The sequence below is a fragment of the Rhopilema esculentum genome, unplaced genomic scaffold (assembly GCF_057945365.1).
Source record: "Rhopilema esculentum isolate cy_ngs unplaced genomic scaffold, ASM5794536v1 HiC_scaffold_34, whole genome shotgun sequence".
In the NCBI taxonomy this organism is placed as follows: Eukaryota; Metazoa; Cnidaria; class Scyphozoa; order Rhizostomeae; family Rhizostomatidae; genus Rhopilema; species Rhopilema esculentum.
This window is the reverse complement of record NW_028300845.1, coordinates 301,119-319,225: the sequence shown is the minus strand read 5'-3', so window position 1 is coordinate 319,225 and position 18,107 is coordinate 301,119. Positions and strand designations below refer to the sequence as shown.

General features: G+C 34.8%; 3 protein-coding genes across 5 annotated transcripts in view; 2 read left to right on the top strand and 1 right to left on the bottom strand.

Annotated features, from left to right (window-relative positions):
* LOC135684238 (protein Aster-C) overlaps positions 1–11,484 on the top strand; it is a 31,774-nt gene extending 20,290 nt beyond the window's left edge. For all 3 annotated transcript variants that reach the window (XM_065199703.2, XM_065199702.2, XM_065199704.2), the window contains 9 exons: positions 582–631; positions 1,056–1,109; positions 7,695–7,844; positions 8,156–8,222; positions 8,516–8,560; positions 8,780–8,878; positions 9,194–9,271; positions 9,722–9,764; positions 10,063–11,484. In XM_065199703.2, the coding sequence (XP_065055775.1) occupies positions 582–631; positions 1,056–1,109; positions 7,695–7,844; positions 8,156–8,222; positions 8,516–8,560; positions 8,780–8,878; positions 9,194–9,271; positions 9,722–9,764; positions 10,063–10,140 (664 nt within the window). In that variant the 3' untranslated portion in view covers positions 10,141–11,484. The remainder of the gene's footprint in view (positions 1–581; positions 632–1,055; positions 1,110–7,694; positions 7,845–8,155; positions 8,223–8,515; positions 8,561–8,779; positions 8,879–9,193; positions 9,272–9,721; positions 9,765–10,062) is intronic.
* A 405-nt stretch (positions 11,485–11,889) lies between these two features.
* LOC148957292 (uncharacterized) lies at positions 11,890–13,885 on the bottom strand. Its single transcript, XM_089115561.1, has 3 exons — positions 13,610–13,885; positions 12,577–12,789; positions 11,890–12,206 (listed from the first exon to the last, which is right to left on the bottom strand). Exons 1-3 carry the CDS (start codon positions 13,853–13,855, stop codon positions 11,949–11,951), a joined length of 717 nt encoding a protein of 238 aa, XP_088971687.1. The 5' UTR covers positions 13,856–13,885; the 3' UTR covers positions 11,890–11,948.
* Positions 13,886–13,897: 12 nt separating this feature from the next.
* Positions 13,898–17,804, top strand: LOC148957291 (uncharacterized). The gene is made up of 3 exons (XM_089115562.1): positions 13,898–14,115; positions 16,808–16,861; positions 16,966–17,804. The coding sequence occupies exons 1-3, from the start codon at positions 13,930–13,932 to the stop codon at positions 17,212–17,214; spliced, it is 489 nt and encodes a 162-aa protein (XP_088971688.1). The 5' UTR covers positions 13,898–13,929; the 3' UTR covers positions 17,215–17,804.
* Positions 17,805–18,107: the final 303 nt, after the last annotated feature.

Genomic DNA, 18,107 nt, shown 5'->3' with positions numbered 1-18,107 from the left:
TCGCCAATCGTCCTCTCTCTTTACTTTCGATCCACATCTAGATTTGACTTTTTGCTTATCTTTGGTTAATATCCGACGTATATACTCAGAGGAACAAAAATACTAATGTAATCAGTGTAGAACAAAAATTACTTTAGTATCTTATGCTTCTGCTTTTTCATTCTGTCTCAAATCTTGCATTACCAAAGGCTTATTTGAAATACAGATCATAATTCGGCCTAAACCTTTGTCAAGCTAAATTGTCACTAATTACTTAGCTCTAGCTTTATCTTTATTGTTAAATAGGGGAAATTGTGCATTAGCTTTGATTCGTTGCTGACTTGCCCCTTTTTTATGTCCAAGAGTTTTACCACCAGATTTCACTGACTCGTTATCTCAATCTTATACAAGAATTTCCGCCTAATTTCGTTGCGTGTGATCACTTAATCATTGTTTGGCCAACTTTCCCTGAAAGTTTTTGCTAAGTGCTGACGTTTGGGCCAATCTCCCTGAAAAATTTTTTAATAGGTGTCGTTACCTTCTTTTATATTTAGGTAACTTAACTTGTAGTTATGTGTTTGTATTTGTATACTGCATTCCAGGATTCATTCAGAAGTCAGATATACAAAGTCAATGATGGGAATCGCAAAAAGTAAGTCAATCATATATATGTGCACATATTCCAGCTTTAAGGAGTATAGAAGAGGAAGGTGAAAAATAGGTGTTGAAAGGCGATTTTTCAAATAAGGAGGAAGGGAAAGAGAAAAAGGTAAAGACTCAATTGATGGAAACTTTAAAATAGCAAAGCCGTCAAAAGGAAAGGTCTAGGAAAAATGATTCTAGTAGGTTTATAGGCAAAACCTCATGACAGTCCCTGCCACTTGAATTTGAAACAATCAAGAAACTTATGACTGCAGCTGTAAATTATGTAAAGAAAATATATGTAAATATATTCCAAATCTAGGTTTTTTAACGCGTTGTTAGCATCATTAAGACTTTTTCTTAGGAATAATTAGTAAGAGTATTATTTCAGTGAATTGTTTAACGTCCTCACATTTTTGCTTGGTTTATTACAGGCATGATACAAAGGAACGCCGATCAGGCATTCAACGACTATTTCAAAAATTTGGGTAAGTCTTATCGAGAATGCGATTGTTTTGAAATTGTTCTAGATCTAGAAAAATGACGTAGAACCGGAAAGTTAAATAATTATCTCAATGGACAAAATATTACTCTGTTTATCTTTAACAAATTCCGCCATTTTGCTAGTGTTGACATGTTTTCAGTTCTCATTAGAGACGCCAAATAAGATACTCTCTTTACCCAGTACAAAGCCTACATAGGCTGAGGGTCCAAACCATTTGAAAACATATGAAAGAATAACACATTTATTTTAGTTTCATGATAATAACATGACTCTTTGGCATCTAGGTCATCTAAGAACGAGATTTTCTAACCTGCCGTGATGGTATTTTTTATAATTTGAAAAACTGCAAGTATCTCAAAGAACTACAAACTGTAACAATAGTTACTTGTTACAAAACCGGGGGTGTGTTGTGTCGCTGCTGCACATAAATATGTACAAAACTGGGGGACATTGCGGGGAAACGAACAAGCATTTGTCTGAAGATCCGCTGGCTTTTAAATTTGGGCATCATATGCACACGCGCAGTTAAAATCATTGACGCTATTTTTTATCTCATAATATGTACCTATATATGCTATGGTAGGAACATTCCTGGCTCTTATGGGAAAAGGCCAGTCTCGAATCAAACGAATAAGAAAAATTATAAAAAAGGATTTCACGAGATGAGTGAAAATGAAACTCTGGTTTATATGATGCAACTATACATAATATTTTCTATTAAATGCTGTGAAGTACGATGAGATGTAAATTTTTTCCATAAGCCTTCGCCCCAAAATGGTTCAGACTGGTTTGGAGTAATTGATATAATGATATCCCTAAACTATCAGCTCGCCTCGCCTCGCCTCGCCTCGCCTCGCCTCGCCTCGCCTCGCCTCGCCTCGCCTCGCCTCGCCTCGCCTCGCCTCGCCTCGCCAACATAAGGATTGACAGAGCAGGAGTCATTTCAACGAAGCAAATAATAAAGTGTCGTAAACTTTTGACACCGACGAACATTTCACGACAAAATAATACTTTTCGAAGCCACTTTCCGTCAGTGAATGCAAACAAGAGTCAATTCATTTAGAATACAACTTGCATCAAATTGATTGCCTCATGATGAATTGTATGAATTAAGTCATAAGATATGTTCACGCCGGGGTTGACAACTGGGGTGGACAAGGACAAATTTTCTAGGCCATGCCCTTCAGACTCTTGGAAAATCCTTTTTTTAGTATTTTTTTATCCATTTTGATATTTTTGGACAAGCAACTATCTCAAGCAGCATTTTTTGCAATGGTGGCTTTTTTACCAGTGCGTAAATCGAAATCGATCTGATTACCCCCAGCTCCCCCCAAAGGTTTTCAACGGATTTCGAGAAATTAGAAAATAGACTTCTGGGAAACAGCCCACCCCGTGGCGACGCCACCGACGCCGGTTGTAGAAATTATCTAGTGTACCAACCCAGAACTGGCTGCTGGTTCAGAGATTCAATGTTAAAGTACCAAGAGAACGCTAAAAGAAACACAACAGTTGTATCCAATCCTTCTTCATTGTACACCTCGGTACTGATTATCTATCTCTCTATCGCCGTTTCTGTCGCCTCTTACCTTACAGTCGGACGTTTTATATACTTTTAATCTACACAAACTAAATATCAGCATAACACATGTCTAAATATCAGCATTTAGAAAAACAGGATAAAAATTTTACTTCAAAGATTTTTTATGAATAACTTTAAAATGCATACACGGATTTATAAATGTCGTTAAGCTGTTTGTTAGATCGATGAATAGCTTAATTCAGCCCATGATTAGCCTGAGTCAGCTCAAAACGCCGTTAACCAAATCCATTACGGATGCCTACACAAACATTAATGACCCAAGCAAATCTTATGAGTTAACAAGAAGAAAAAACAAATCTCTATGTGAAAAGCATTTGCTGCAGTGCTATATTAAACGTGCTGTCATGAATGGATAACCCCAACGCCGGTCAAGGCAAAAGAAAATTCACAAAAAATTGAATCAATGAGCAAGGTGTGTCTTAAGGCTAACTTTCTGTCTGGGGGCTTGTGTTTGCACGCAGGCAAGTCTTCACATGAATAAAGACGATCTTCTGATTGCGTGAATCTATGTTATCTTTTTATTGTGCAATATCTCTTGATAGTCACAATAATTAATTTTAAAACATAATGACATCATTAAAGAGAACTGTTACGGTTAATTAATGATTTTGCTTCTTTGAGAGAAACTTGAGCACGCCCTTGATGCTACCTACTTTGGTTACAATTACTGTTATTTATATTACAAAAATACCTATTCAAGTAGTGAAGTTTTTTTAATAAATACAATAGCCAAAGAACTTTACAAAAGATTTCAGAATGGGATGAAAAGTAGAATTATAGTGCATGATACTGAAAATCAATTTTACACGTGAAGCACCCTTTTAGCAGGCACCTTATAATCTTAATTAGAAATTTCAAGAACATACAGGGATGTTGTTTTGTGGGAAAATTTGACTTCCTTCAATATAGGATGTACAATAGTTGTGACGACTTTCTATATTCCTCGTTGGTTGGTTCCGTCAACTGTTGCCTTGGTATTTGCCACGCCTTCAAGTCACCATAGGAACTGTGCAAAGGTCGTTTACTCGCCTGATCACCGCAAGCTAAGATTCTTTTCATGATTGTCGGACTTGAAATGTTCCGGATTAACCTCTTGTGTTGTACTTGGTTTCAAGGTTTCAAGCTCCACTTATTTCTGCTTTTCTCCATAGTAACCAACCATACTAATTTCCTTGAAAACGTCTCATTCGATATCTTCCTTTGTTTTGCCAACAATAGCCACATGACGCAAAGTCGTAAATCGTATTTCAAAACATTCTACCTCTCGGAGCGGTGTTTATACTGATCGCATCGGTTTGGTTGTCATTCTGAATAAGATTTTCCAGAATAGCTAGCACGAGTCCCGGAGACGCCATGAGGTCGTGGTTAGATTGTGATGCTGAAATTTTTCGTTACCATCCCTTCAGGATTGGATCTGAGGATGATTACCAGAAGTATATGGGTATATTTTTTTGCATACTTTGGATGCATTTTTAAAGTTGCAGTTGAATGTAAAATAATGTTTCATTATACGATAATAACAGAAAGAGTTAATCAATTTCTTTAATTTTTACCGAATAAATTTGTATTCAAGCATTCGAATCAAAATATTATTTAGGAAGTTATATTTTTGTTTTCTAAAAAGGCCTTTAATCCTTATAATTTGCAAGAAAAGAGTGCACAAGTTCAAGAATTGATTCTTTATTTTAAGATGAGTTAGCAGTTGGTAATAAATGCAGTCAAATATAGAAATGGCCAGCAATGGTCAAGATAAGCGGTTATGTAAATATATAATGAAGTTTGGTGGTGAAAGAGGAGTTGCCCAATGTGGGAAGTATGGCAAGTTGCACCGAGATCTTTTTATCCTCCTTTCATTAAAGGACATTTTCCATTTGTTGTTTGTTTGCTTTCATTGTGTTTGTTATGTCCATACAGGACAGTTATAAGTGTATAGTCCGGCTAGTCAGAGATTCCTGTTTGGGAAAAAGATTATAAGATTAAGATTAAAAGAATAAGATTAACTGTATGACTAACATGTGGGGGGGGGGGGGTACTTGCAAAATAAAGTTACCTGGAGATGTGCCACGACCAAGAGTATACTTGTTCGGACTTCTACTATATCAAAGGTGTATTTCTTTGCAATTTTGGTCTAGCTAAGGGTACAGAATTGCCAAGGGTGTCATATTTGAGGTAATTGGTATAGGTAACGGTCTAAGAAATGAAACAAAACGACCTTTGTTTCATCACCCCTTCAAGTTGCTTATCAGTGATAGATATCCGTATATATGCATGGTTTTGACGGCATTTAGTGAGATTTTCCACAATTTTAGACCTTCTTAGACTTAATAATATCATTTCGCACGAGGAAACCGATAAATCGCATTTGGTTATACAATATCGAAACCCAGACAAATCAAAATAAAGATACTAAATAGCTGTTATTAAAAAACCGAAAGTTGTTAATATTCTCGATCTGAAAAATTTAATTTTCTGATCTGGCGGGTGTAGACTTAGCAACTGAATTTTTTGAGGCCAGTTTAAGCTATAGATAGACAGTTTAAGCTATATATAAATCTTTTTTGGACGCCAGTTGATAGATTTATCCGTAGCTGCGATTCAGTGTTGTACTTTGACACTAAGGCAGAACTTATTTCAACCATGTGAGTGCTAATCTATCTGAGTTCCAGTCATTAATAATCAGGTGAAAATGTAATCGTATAAATTGATTTAGAGAGAACAGTGATTTTGAAATAAAAGTAAATAATAAAATAACCCCATTTGTAATTAAAATCAATAAAAACTCAAATTTGCAAAAATTTAGTTCTGAAATAATAGCGCGATTAGTAAAGAGAGACAAAAAATTGTCAAATCCTTTGCATATTGTCACTTCAATCACTGCCCCTTTATTTGGATATAATGATGTGATCAAATGCAAGCCATAAAAACTCGAGAAAACCGAATGGCCCCCTTATACCGTTTATCAACCAGGGCTGGCTATCAGCGGGGTTTGGTTATCAGGCTACTTCGATCTTCGATCCATATTGATTCTGTTCACCTGTTGGCTTTGAAACTACCCTACGTTTAGCGAATTCCACCAGGGGCAGATCCAGAGCAAATTTGAAGGAGGGGCAGTCGCTAGTGGGGGCGCTGAAAAATTTCCAAAAATTGGTGACAAGAGTACGCTGTATACAACAATTTCAGATCCATTTTCAGAATAAACAACATAACTCTGAGGTAATTCTTGAAGCAAATTAACCTATCGGTCTTCTCATTTCACCTGTTTCTCATTCTTCAATAGTGGCGCACAATTTACAAAAAATAGGCGCTAGACTTGGTTCAATTCGTCAAGGGAGGGGCAACTGCCCCTAATTGCCCCCCCCCCTTAAATCCGCCACTGCATTCCACAAAACTTTAAGCACTGGCAAAACGACTAAACATTTCACTAAATATTTCACTCAAGTTTTGTTTAGCCAAACGTTTAGTAAAAAGTTTAGTCGTTTTGCCACCCTGTTTAGTGTTGTTTAGTCGTGTTGTGTGTTGCTGAGCAAAGTTTGATCCTGTTCAAAAATGTTTAGCGTTGTTTAGTGTTGTTTAGCAAATATTTAGTCGTTTTGCTACCAATTAAACATTTGTTGTAATTGCGCAGGCGCTCTAGCTGTGGAAATCTAAAGGTTTTCGTCTGTTTTCATGGTTTTCCTTTCTCTACGTGACCCAAAAAGCTTTTGTGAGACATCTGAATATTTCGTTGTACGCCACTGTCTTCTTCAACAGTCAACTTTGTTGTCAATAATCTAAAAATTCTTTTCTTTCCCCGTCGCTTCATCTGATTCTTATTTTTATCCACTGCTTGTGCATGCAACAAAATAAACCAAAAGCAAATTCCTATGCAAGATCCCCTACAACCCAACAGCGTCATAGACAGCTCGCAGTTCAAAAAAGTTGAGTGAAGTTTAGGGAAAAGTTTAGTCACGTTTTGCCACCCTCGCTAAACTTCGTTCAACTTCGCTAAATAAAAGTTCAGTGAAATGTTTAGTCGTTTTGCCAGGGCTTTACACCACTTGAACCCAATCCTTCTGAAGGTTATTTCCTCTCAAAAATCCACTAGCTATAATCTTCGAAAAAATGACTTTTTTTCCCAACGTCAAAGCAATAAATTATGGCATAAAATCTATTACCTTTCTGGGTCCAAAGATTTCAAATCTCCAAATCATTTGGAACATGCTTACAAAAGTCATCAAAATAAAAATTAGTTAAAAATGCTCTTTGGAAAATGGTATTTAGAAAATAAATGCACTTGGAATGCTTGCAATCAATATAATTCATGTTGCTGCATAACTCACAGTGGTGCGCATTTAGTTTGGTATCTGGCGAAAGCTCTGAACGAAGGGAGACGAGCCCAAACTGAAAGCTGCAGTAACTCAAATTACCCCTGTTTCAAAGCAGCCTGAGGCATGAATTATAAAATTAGAAAAAGTAGCAATTTTTCCGAGATCCTAGGTACCCTGGGTCCCTCTTTTCGAGACAGCGAAAAGCATCAGTGTCTCCTAGCTGGTTTAAGCTGGCCAGAATCGAGTGTGATGCAACAAACACTTTTTTAAAACACTCAATGTAAAGTGACATATTATGTTTCTGCCCAATTTGTAATTCTGCAAAAACTCCATGAAAATGCTTGCCATTCTGTTTGCCATTATTTGTGGCAATGCGCAAGAAGTTCAACTAATAGCTAAACTCATGTTGTTTAGCCTCATCTGAGGGGCAAATCACTCTGTGGAAATCTCATACATATTTGTTGGCAACCTGAAATCCTGTTGTTTTAGTTGAAAATCTTCAAAAGTCATTTTTTGTGGGAATTTCGCACGCTATTGGCAAGAGTGATTTGCCCCTCGACCTAAACCACCCACTGAACATCAAAGCCCGTCGAAATGTGTAATTTGTAATTCAATAAAATTGAAAAGCAGAATTCAATAAAATGTTATCATGTCTTCATAGCTTTGGTGTTGAGACAGAAGTCCCAGGCCAAACCAAGCGAGCTAAAAAAGAAGAGAAAACGACAGGCCACTGGGAAAGCTACAAGAGAAGAAACATTTTATGGCAAAAGTGAAGTTGGAAAGGCAACACCTACTAAAAAAATTGAATATGGTAGGCAATGAGATTTGATATTTATAAAGACTTGCATATTCATATTTTAATACGTTACCGTTTAAATGATTGGGATAGTATAAAAACGGAGAATAAAAAGTTCCTTTTAGCTATTAGTTACACGTGCCTCGTTATCTATATCTTGAAATCATACAGTAGCCTGATGACCATATTGAATTTTGAACTCAGAGTCTCAGAGTTGCTACCTGAAAGCATTTTGTTTTATAAACCAAAGCATCAGTAAGTTATATGATAAAAATCTATAATATCTAAACAGAAGACAATGTACTGAGAAGATGAACTTTTTTTAGATGGAGACCAAGATGTGCAAACAACTTTCAAGGCTGCCAATGTTTCAGTATCTTCAAATTCACCCCTGTAAGTAGAATTAAATGTATTCCTTCTACTTACATCAGATACATGATTTTCATATTAGATTACTTTTACATTTTTGAAATCACCTCTTCAATGGGATATAAAAATTGTGGCCAGAAATAGAAGAATATGCCTTTGAAAAAAGCAAACATTTGAGTAAACTAAAGCTTTTTGTCTGACACTCTTCAGAGTTTAATGCATCAGAACATAGTATTCCAAAAAAATACAAGAAACATTATTTCTGTCATTGACATAAATCATACTACTTTGTTCAACTCCATGTAATTTACCCCTAGACCTGGTGGACAATCTCCAAGAATAATAGTTGGTGTTTCAACTTTGTGAGTATCAACTTAGCACTGCAAAATATAAATTATAAAAGTTTTGATCATAGATTAAAAAATTGTTGCTGTTTTTTTATTGCTTCTCTCCTTAATTTTCTTAATCTGTTTATAACAAACTAATGATGTTTACTTGTTTATTTAGTACTTAAGATTTTTTGTTGTATCATATGATAATCACGAGGACATGACAAGCTTAACCTCCCAACCATTTTTCAGGCTTATTCTGCTGTTGCTTGTAAATAGTTACCTTCTTCATCGTGTTTACCAATTGGAAAAATTTGCAGCATATGAACGGAAGCATAACTGTGTTCCCAAGTAAGTCTGTCCCATTTTTCTATTCTAGTATTGTTTTCTCATCTCTATGAATGTATTTTAAGATGATCCTGTATTGCAGCTACTCTTAACCTCTGGCCCATGGGCCAACTCCACCCTGCATCAAGATTTTATTCAGCCCACTGAATGGTTTTCCTCGTAAATATTCTTAGGGTACAATTTCAAAATTTGGAACTATTGTTTGATGACACTCCCCATGTTGAATTTCTTGAAACTTCCTTGCTAATAGGAAGTTTCCTTGCTAACAGGAAGTTTAGACAAAACAATTGGGATGTATTAGTCACTTTTTGCCCTCAGAAATCTACCAGTAACTGATGAAAATTGGTACAAACTCCTGCAGACACAAAGGCATGCACATGAACTAGAGGTGAAAAGGTAAATTTTGATTAATCTTTTATTTCTTGGCACAGGAACTTTATTTTATTAATCATTGCAATATTTCCAATTTGGTTGCAAAAGACACTTTTAAACAGCTATGCTTTGATTGAAATCACTTAGTAACTTCAGCAGATCAGAAATCTCAAGAAAGCATAAATGTTTCTCCCATTTGTCTGTGTCGCTTATTTTGACTCTATTGGGACTGTGTTCACTGTCCAATGATATCAATTTGATTGAAAGTTGGTACTCAAAATATCCAATTTACCAATTCAAATTGGTACTCAATTGGTACTCAAAATGTCTAATTTGTGTTTACTTTGACCTTCAAAAATTTTTTAATTCTTTGAATGTGAAATTTGTTTGCTTTTATCCTTTAACCATAATTTCCATTTTGTGAAGTTATGATATTAAACTGCATAAACTTTAAAGAGTTATCTATCTTTGTAGGTTAAAAGATGTCATAGGTGGAACAGTGGTCCTAATAAAACAGGTACCTAGAATTCCCAAATTGTATCTTTCCTAATATTTTTTGTTTCTCTACTGCCATTGCTATCTGAATTTTATCATAACTCTCTACTCCCATTTGAACATTGTTACAGGTTTGTGGGAAATCAGTGCTACATGGATGCTCCTGGGCTTTTTCTCAAAACAACTCCTTATATGAGCAAAATACTTTTTTTAAACATATCAAATTACACAATATCTTAATGTTAAAAAGTCTGATATTTTTCATACAAGTTTTATATACCTAGTATAATGAAAAATTAATTTTTCGATAATTTTTCCAGGTAGAAACATCAATGAAAGATCTATATGAAGAGCTAGACAGAAATTTTCAGGAAGAGCTTAAGCCAAACTCAACCTAGAATTAGAATAATTTTTAAATTCCATTAGATTAGATTTTAATTGTATTGAAAAGAGTTAAAGACCAATTAATCTCATTTAAATGGCCTATCCCATTCCTATCACCCACCTTTAGAAATACTTCCAATATTTATTACACTTTATTGTGTGTATCCAATCCTCTCTATGCTTCTGAAAAAATGCATTTTCTAGATTTTGTTAGCTGGTCTACCAAAATCAAACGCTAAATTCCGACAACATTGAAGCTCTTAGAACCCCACCCTTTTATTTTTTCAAATTTGTATAAAGGTCTATGTGATTTTAGAATGTTACAAAAATAAGCTATTTATAAGAGTAAAAAGGTTTTAATATTAGATACCTTCCATTGTTTGCTGCAATTGATTTTGTTTTTAGAATACAGACATGAATTTCTTCGTAAAATAGTGCAAAAGAATAAAAACTTCATTCTCATTCTTACAACACCATATCATAAATATTGAGATTACTTAACAACTTGGAAATTCTAAAATCTATTTGAATCACTGAAAACTACAAGAAAAAGACTTTATTCTGGTATTTTTTCTCAATTGCAATTCAATGCCTCAATAAGTGTAGATATATTGTATCATTTTGCCTGTGTACGAAACTAGTAGCTTCAAACTGTTTGCTGGTATCATTAGAACTGCTAGATTATTTTTTCAATTTTTGCTGAAAATAGGAGATGGTAAATGAAATTCAAATTGATTTATTGTAAATGAATTTAACACCTGATTCATACAGAATATTAGTAGGCTTTCTATCCGTTCTATCAATCTATCATTTAGTAGCTTCAAAACTAATCTTTGCCCAAATTGATGAGCCAGATTCATTTCCAATTTTCTTTTTTGCACAATATTGAGCTTATTGCAGTATTTTGTGCAAAAAGGATGTTTTAATCAAACAAATTTTGCCTCATTGGCCACATCTATCTTGCACTTAAATTTCCAATTAGTATTTTTTTGTTATATCAATTGATTTTTTTACAAAGAGAACAAGATGAGGTTTGAGAACCTTACTTTGAGGCAAACCATGGTTAACAAAGTTCATAGCAGTCTGAAATAAAGCTGAAGGGGCGGATAGCTTTCTGTTGAAGTTACATGAGTTGCAAGGCCAAAAGTTGTACTTTTGCTTAAAACAAAGTTTGTTACACTATAAAAAATTAAATTCTCATATTACACTATAAGGTCAAGTGTAAAGTTACACTTCTGAATAAGTTTAAAATTTATATCAGGCAGACCTGGTGACATTAGGCATGCACACAAAACAGGCCTAGAACTCCCTAGATTAGCTTTTTGTTGCACATGCAGTCCCATGTTTTGACCACCTATTCATTTTTCTCTTTTGTTTTTTAATTTCTTACTAATTTCTTCTAAATTAATTTTTAGTTTCTTTTTTGTTTATTATCTTGATGGTATTTCCAGGTGGCATAGTCACTCTTTCAAAAATTGTATGCTTTTTGTTAAATTATTTTGTTTTCAAGAAAATTAATCTAAAATTTGGTTCATAAACCTCTCATACACTTTTCAAACAGTGATACACCCCTCAAGCATTTTCACAAGAGAATCCTCACATTTAAATGGCTGTCATGTCTTCAAAAAAATTGTAATGTCTTCATTTTATGGGACACATCATGGCAAACTTAAACCCTCAAGGTGTATGATTACCAGCACAGCACCAAATTTCATATAACCAAGATAGTATCAGGTAGGTAAGAAACCAAGAAGTTTTCATGCTCTGGGAACAAGTCTTCTCCAATTTCATTAAAAGATTCAAGTTTATCTACATTGTTGAATTAAGCTATATCATCTGGTATAATTTCTGTCTGGTTTACACAAATATTGGCTCTGGGGAATGCTTTAAGGCGTCCCTTCACAATGGTTGGCATTTCTGGCAATGGTTTAAGTTCATTTTCAACAAACTCTACAAATGCAAGTGCTGGGAAAAGTCTTTTCTTTGGAAGTGGAATATTGGTGACCCTCACAAATCCTCCATACCTTCCTTGAAAACGATTTGCCAATGGTCCATAAAGTTTTTCAATTGCTTCTTTGTCCTAAATGAGACAACAATAGAAACTGCTTATATTTATGCATTGCTATTTTGGTATCTAATAAATCCAAGTGCAGGTGTGTAGGTCCTTGATGTTAGGCAGAGAAATAGCAAACAATTTGATTATAAATAGGCAATCTACTTTCAAGATAATAATGCAGGTACTTTTTAACGGGGCAGAAAATTATGTGAGTACAAATTGAGGCAAAGAGGCTGTCTAAATTGTGTTTTTAATTATAGGTTAAAGATTAAATGTCTCTCAAAATTATAGAGTGCAATGGTAAAACTTCTTTCTCTTTTGGTTTATAAAAAATTCTAAATCTTAGATACATGGAAGGTCAGGGAGGCAAGAATATGCACCCAGTTTTGGTTACCTCTAATAAAATATCCTTGACCACTGACTTGCACTTTTCAACATATTCCTCTTCTGGTAATTCCTTTGGTGGAATGAAGCTTTTTTTTGACATTCTATTTGTGATCCTCCTCCTAGTTCGCGATTCTATTGCTTCATCCTCGGTTATTACAAAACCATTTTTTATCATATATAAGTCAGGGGGTGGTTGTCTTCTTTGTGTCAAATTGATGAGCTAAATGGAAACAAAAACCTCATGACGAAATTGTTTCAAACAAAGACCAGACAAATAAGGGGGTCATTATCATGAAATAAAATTATATGCACAATAACACTTGTGGGTTTTTACAAACAAAATTTAAAAAGGCCAGACTGGAGACTACTATTTCAAAAGCAGATATAATCTTCATCCAGTGTCTGTGCATTATTTTGCAGACTGTATAGCTATTGTGATAAACATCAGTAGAAAAAAATATATTGACCTTGCAAATACACGAATCAATGCCACTGAGGCCTTAACTATGGAGAACCTCTACTGAAAATATGTCCATTTTCATTGAGACTTCAGGCAAATAGGAGGGTTTGTGATTTTTTCAGGCATGCATTTACAATTATCAATAGAACCTTTAGGTTAAGAAGCAAACAAGTGCCATGCCTTAAATACAGGTGTGGGACTTTTTTTTAAAATCTTTTTATTATGATGACACATGCAGGATTTGCACGCATAATTTCTATCTGCAAAGTTTCCAGTCAGGGGATGATGGTAAATATCCCTTTTTCACAAAATTCTACCAAGTAACAAAGGTGCATTTTGAAGTAACAGACTGTGTGATCCAGTTATTTCAATTATTCTATTGGTGAACCAATGTTTTAGTCTAATAGTGTCACACTTTTCTTTCTGCTCTCAACTACCTACCTCAGAGCAACGCAAATTTAAAGAAAGAGTTTTATCATAAAACTTGATATATACTCTTACACGTATGGTTTCGATATACAAGAGAAATATCTGCACCAACTTGATTCAAAACTGGGATAAGAGGAAATATTTGTCTTACAAGATCGCCATATTGTCGCAGTTGCTCAGCCTTCCTTGCAGTCGTGCAAACCCTCTCGTGTTTCACCAATGCGATCGAGAGATGCTTGATGAAATCTGTATGCCTCTTTACAAAAGGATTTTTCTTCTTCTTCTGTGGCATATCTCTATGGTTCCTGTATCTTACCTGTGAAACTGTACCGCCTGCGAACAAAAATAAAACATTTTTATGAAAAAGTTGCACAGGAGATATAGTCCTCAGCGCCATTTTGACTTGAGAGCATTGGTAAAATGTCTCGATTCCATTTAAGCACAAGCGAGACTCAAATCATTTTCAACAAAATGGCAGCTGCAGAATCCATAAAGGCGTTCGAGTGTAGGGTTTTTGAAAAACTATTAAAGTCAAAATTTAAAAATGCAAATTATCGTAGGAAAGTGATAAGAAACACTTTAACAGAGCTAGTCGAGAAGGAGAGAGTGGAGACGTCGTTAGCAAGAGCAAAAGATGTGGCAAGGGTTGCAAACAGAGTGAGTTTGTGAATGAGTACCTCACTTCAAGTTAATTCATTCCCATCGATACACAGCGTCTAGTGTCATACATCCACGTTTTATTTTTTATTGTATTTCTAATGTGATACAAAGTTATTTAAAGAGTTGACAGTTTTCCAATATTAGAGTGTTTTCACTTTTCATGGCTGAGGAATTTTCAATAAAATCAAATCAACTTAACTGAATGTCAAAGATAGAATGTCAATTTTTATCACCATTCAATAAATGGCACTTGGATAGGTTGTCCCCTTCCCAATCTTACCTTCATCATTTCTTCCATTACTGCTTGTATCATACCCTTCATCGTCGAGAGCTAGTTGGACCATTGGTGCTTCGGCACAAATCGCTCAACCTACCACAAATCTCTAGAATGAAGGTGTATAGTTACCAAGGGAAGTTACAAACAAATACTAAACAAATACTGATAGCTGATGCACCAGTACTAGTGTTAAACAACATAAAAGATGCCTAGAGGTATGAGAGGTAAATCAACGTAAAAGAAACTCAAAACACAAAGCTATAGTGAAAAGGCATTTCACATAAAAATGAAGGAGGGAGGGCTGGGATAATAAACAGCATAATTGTATTGAGGCTTCACCAAGCAAGGTGAGACCCTTGATATGCCAAACCTTAAATACCTCTTGATTAACCAAGGGAATGAAACACCTCAAAACACACACTTTAGCTTAGTGTCACAATTCAAATCCTCATTAGGACAAAATTGCCTGTAACTAGTAGATGAAATACGAGATAAACGCAAGGAGGCATGGCACAAGAGACAATACTGAAAAGTAAATAATAACAATCTCAAGCAAATTCGTTAAAGCTCAAAAGCCCCTCATGAAATTAACTTTGATTAAATTTTATTCAATCACCTATTGTCCAACCTTCACATGCAACAGGTCTGTATTTCATGGCAGTTTCTGATTTGACCTTGAGAGGAGTGTATAAGCTTTTACCAGAGAAAGAAAGAGTGCACATGTAGTAAATGTGCATAATTGAATGTACACAAAATTTCCCAGTGATTCTTGAGAGTGTAATGTTAGTCATCCTGCACTTCTCCTTTGAACTTCAATTTTCCCTCTAATGGAAATATAAGGCCTTGAGGGGTGCCAAACGAAAAAGCTTTTAGCCAATATGTTGAAAAATGTTCACTTTTTCCAAAGCCATTTTCAAGTTCTGTACTGCCAAAAAACTCTTCAAAAAACGAATTCCATTTTAAGCCAGGAATAAATCAAACATAGCAAAAGTATGCCCAAAAATTAATAAATATTTTTAAATGATCTCAAGAAAATGACTGCAAGAAATATTTTGAAATATATTGTGAGCTACTCTTAACAGTGTTGTGATGACAATTTTCTGCTTACTTTGCTTGCAAGAGCTGCATTCTTCAGATTTGTCTCAAACTCTCTGAAACGACACACTAAACTAAACATGAAGAAAAATATGCGCCCCTCAAAGATAGTCATTGCAAACAATTTTATGAAATGGCGTTTAAGGGAGGTTTTCTGAAACAGACAACAAACATTACAATGCTGTAAAAATTTGTTGCAGATGACGATAGGGACTATGCTATAGAAAGTTGTAAGATCATTCCAGGTAGATTCATTGTTTCACTTTTGGAAGCTAAATGTTAACCAGAAGATATTTTTGCTAAAAACAAAAGTTTTAACATTTTGCCCAATGACAACTTAAAGGCTTTTTCAAGAAACTAAGAGTTCTTTGGTGGCATATTTTGTAAAGCTGTCAGGGGCCTCAATATCCCAGTTTACGCAATGTTGCCAAGTTAATGATAACTATTGCAGGTTCAATTTCTGATGTGGAAAGGACATTCAGTGTCTTGAACCTTTTGCTTAATAACTGTTGATTAAGCATGAGCCATGAAACCATGGAAAACTCTGTGATAGTGAAAGGGAATGATTAATTGTGAATGAAAAAAAACATCTTGACACATTATGTTAAGATGTATCTCAAGAAAAGGTGCAAAACAGAATTGTTAAGATCAGAGGCCATCTAATAAAATATAAGATATGCTCTGAGGAAGGCAAGCAAGATAAAATCATAAACTTTGAAGATTCAGATCAATCTGAAACAGCCATTAAACCAAATTACAGTTTTATCAATTTGTTTACTTCAAGTATTGCCGCATCCTTTTAACATACATTCTAAACTGCACGCTTGTAATATAATGGTATATGTATGCAGATCTTTGTTTATCCCCTATCAGGCTTTAAAGGCAGCCTGTCCCCTATTGTGCTCAACTTTTATTTTCGCTGGATTAAAATTAATGCATCATTAAGCTTGATCAATAATTAAACAGTTTAAACCAACCAGAGACAACTTTGGTTCCAGGGCTTTCAAATCAAATGGCTGTGTTCCCGTTGCAGTGAAACTATTGCTAGAAAAATTTGGTTCTCTGTTTGGTTTGTGGAACATCCGCAGCTAGGCCAGTAAATGCGAGCAGTGATCCCTTAAGGCAGGAAGAATATTAGTCAATCATTGAGGGGACAGACTGCCTTTACTTAAAATTACTTTTGGATAATATTGCATCAATTTCTAGCATTTTCCTTAACTTCTAGACTATTTAAAGTACATCCTTTGCTTGGTTTTCAACCCACTTGTTTTTTATTCAAATTAAATATATTACATTGCTTTTAATCTTTCATTTCAGATGATTGACTTAGCAAAAGAAAACAATGAGCCTATTGTCTACACATGGTTAATGGTATAAAACACAATTATTAGTTTTTCTCTCTACCATTTCCATCAGTTGTATCTATTGCAACATTTTCTTTGCAAAATATCAATTTTCTTTTATTTTATTTACAGAATAAATCATTGGTTCCTAAGGTTTTTAACACCTTAGTTCCAAGATATGCAACTGTAACAGAGAAGTACACAAGGGTTTACAATATTCCCCCAACTACTGAAAAGTTTTCATCAATGGGAATCGTTGAATTTATTGGAAACAGTTTACCTCCATTAGAACCAACAGAAGAAGAATTGGTTAAGCTAAAAGCTGAAATTTTGAAGAAACAATTTAAAAGCCAAATTTCACCAGATGGAATTTTGGTATAGTAACAACACATGCTTGTAAAAAGTTTGAAATTTCTATAATTATGTTGTTTCGCGTAATTATGTTATAATTATGAAAGTGATTAGTATGTACCTATCAGGCTATCACATTTGATCACATTGCACAGTTTTCTCATTACCTAAAGGAATGCTGTAAATTGCTTTTTTGCTTTTTTGCCAGAGATTACTTGCATTGCTCTTTTCAAGGCTGCCCAGATCCATTTCTGCTTCTTAACATCTGTCTTCTGCCTCGTTACCCCCTTTAGAAACTTGAAGTCCTGTATTTGAGCTTATAGATGGTAAATTGTTTTCATTAGTGGGACCAGCCTTATAGTTTTCTGATAAGAAGACAAAGTAAAGGTGATGTCAGAGGTTTGAAAACCCTAAAATATATTACCCAAAGGTGAACTTGGGGTGCTCATGCTTCTCCTGATGCCCCATAATTTCAACTCCCACATTAGTGGCAAATCTTCATCATAGGGGTGCAAAGAAAAATTATCCAAAGAAACATTAATGAAGTGACATCACCATCATTCTATTACAAATAGCTTAATCAATTGTTAGGGGGTTTGTGTACATCCATACACCACATCTTGTCATGCCAATCACAAGCATAAGTTTACAACATTATACTGTAACTTAGTAAATATACTGCTCAACTCATAAGTATTTTGCAAGAAAAAAACTCCTAAAAGCACAAGATAACCATTTCTTCAATAAATTCTTATGAAAATGTTCATTTCTGCTGCAGTATTTGTGAAATATATTTCCGGCTGAAACTAGGTTGGTAAGTTTAATAACCGGTGTAGCCTGGAAACCACTGCTAGAATGCAGCCTAATGTGGCTGATGCCGTGCACAAATGGATTAATTTCAAGCAGGGCCGTAAATCCCGGGG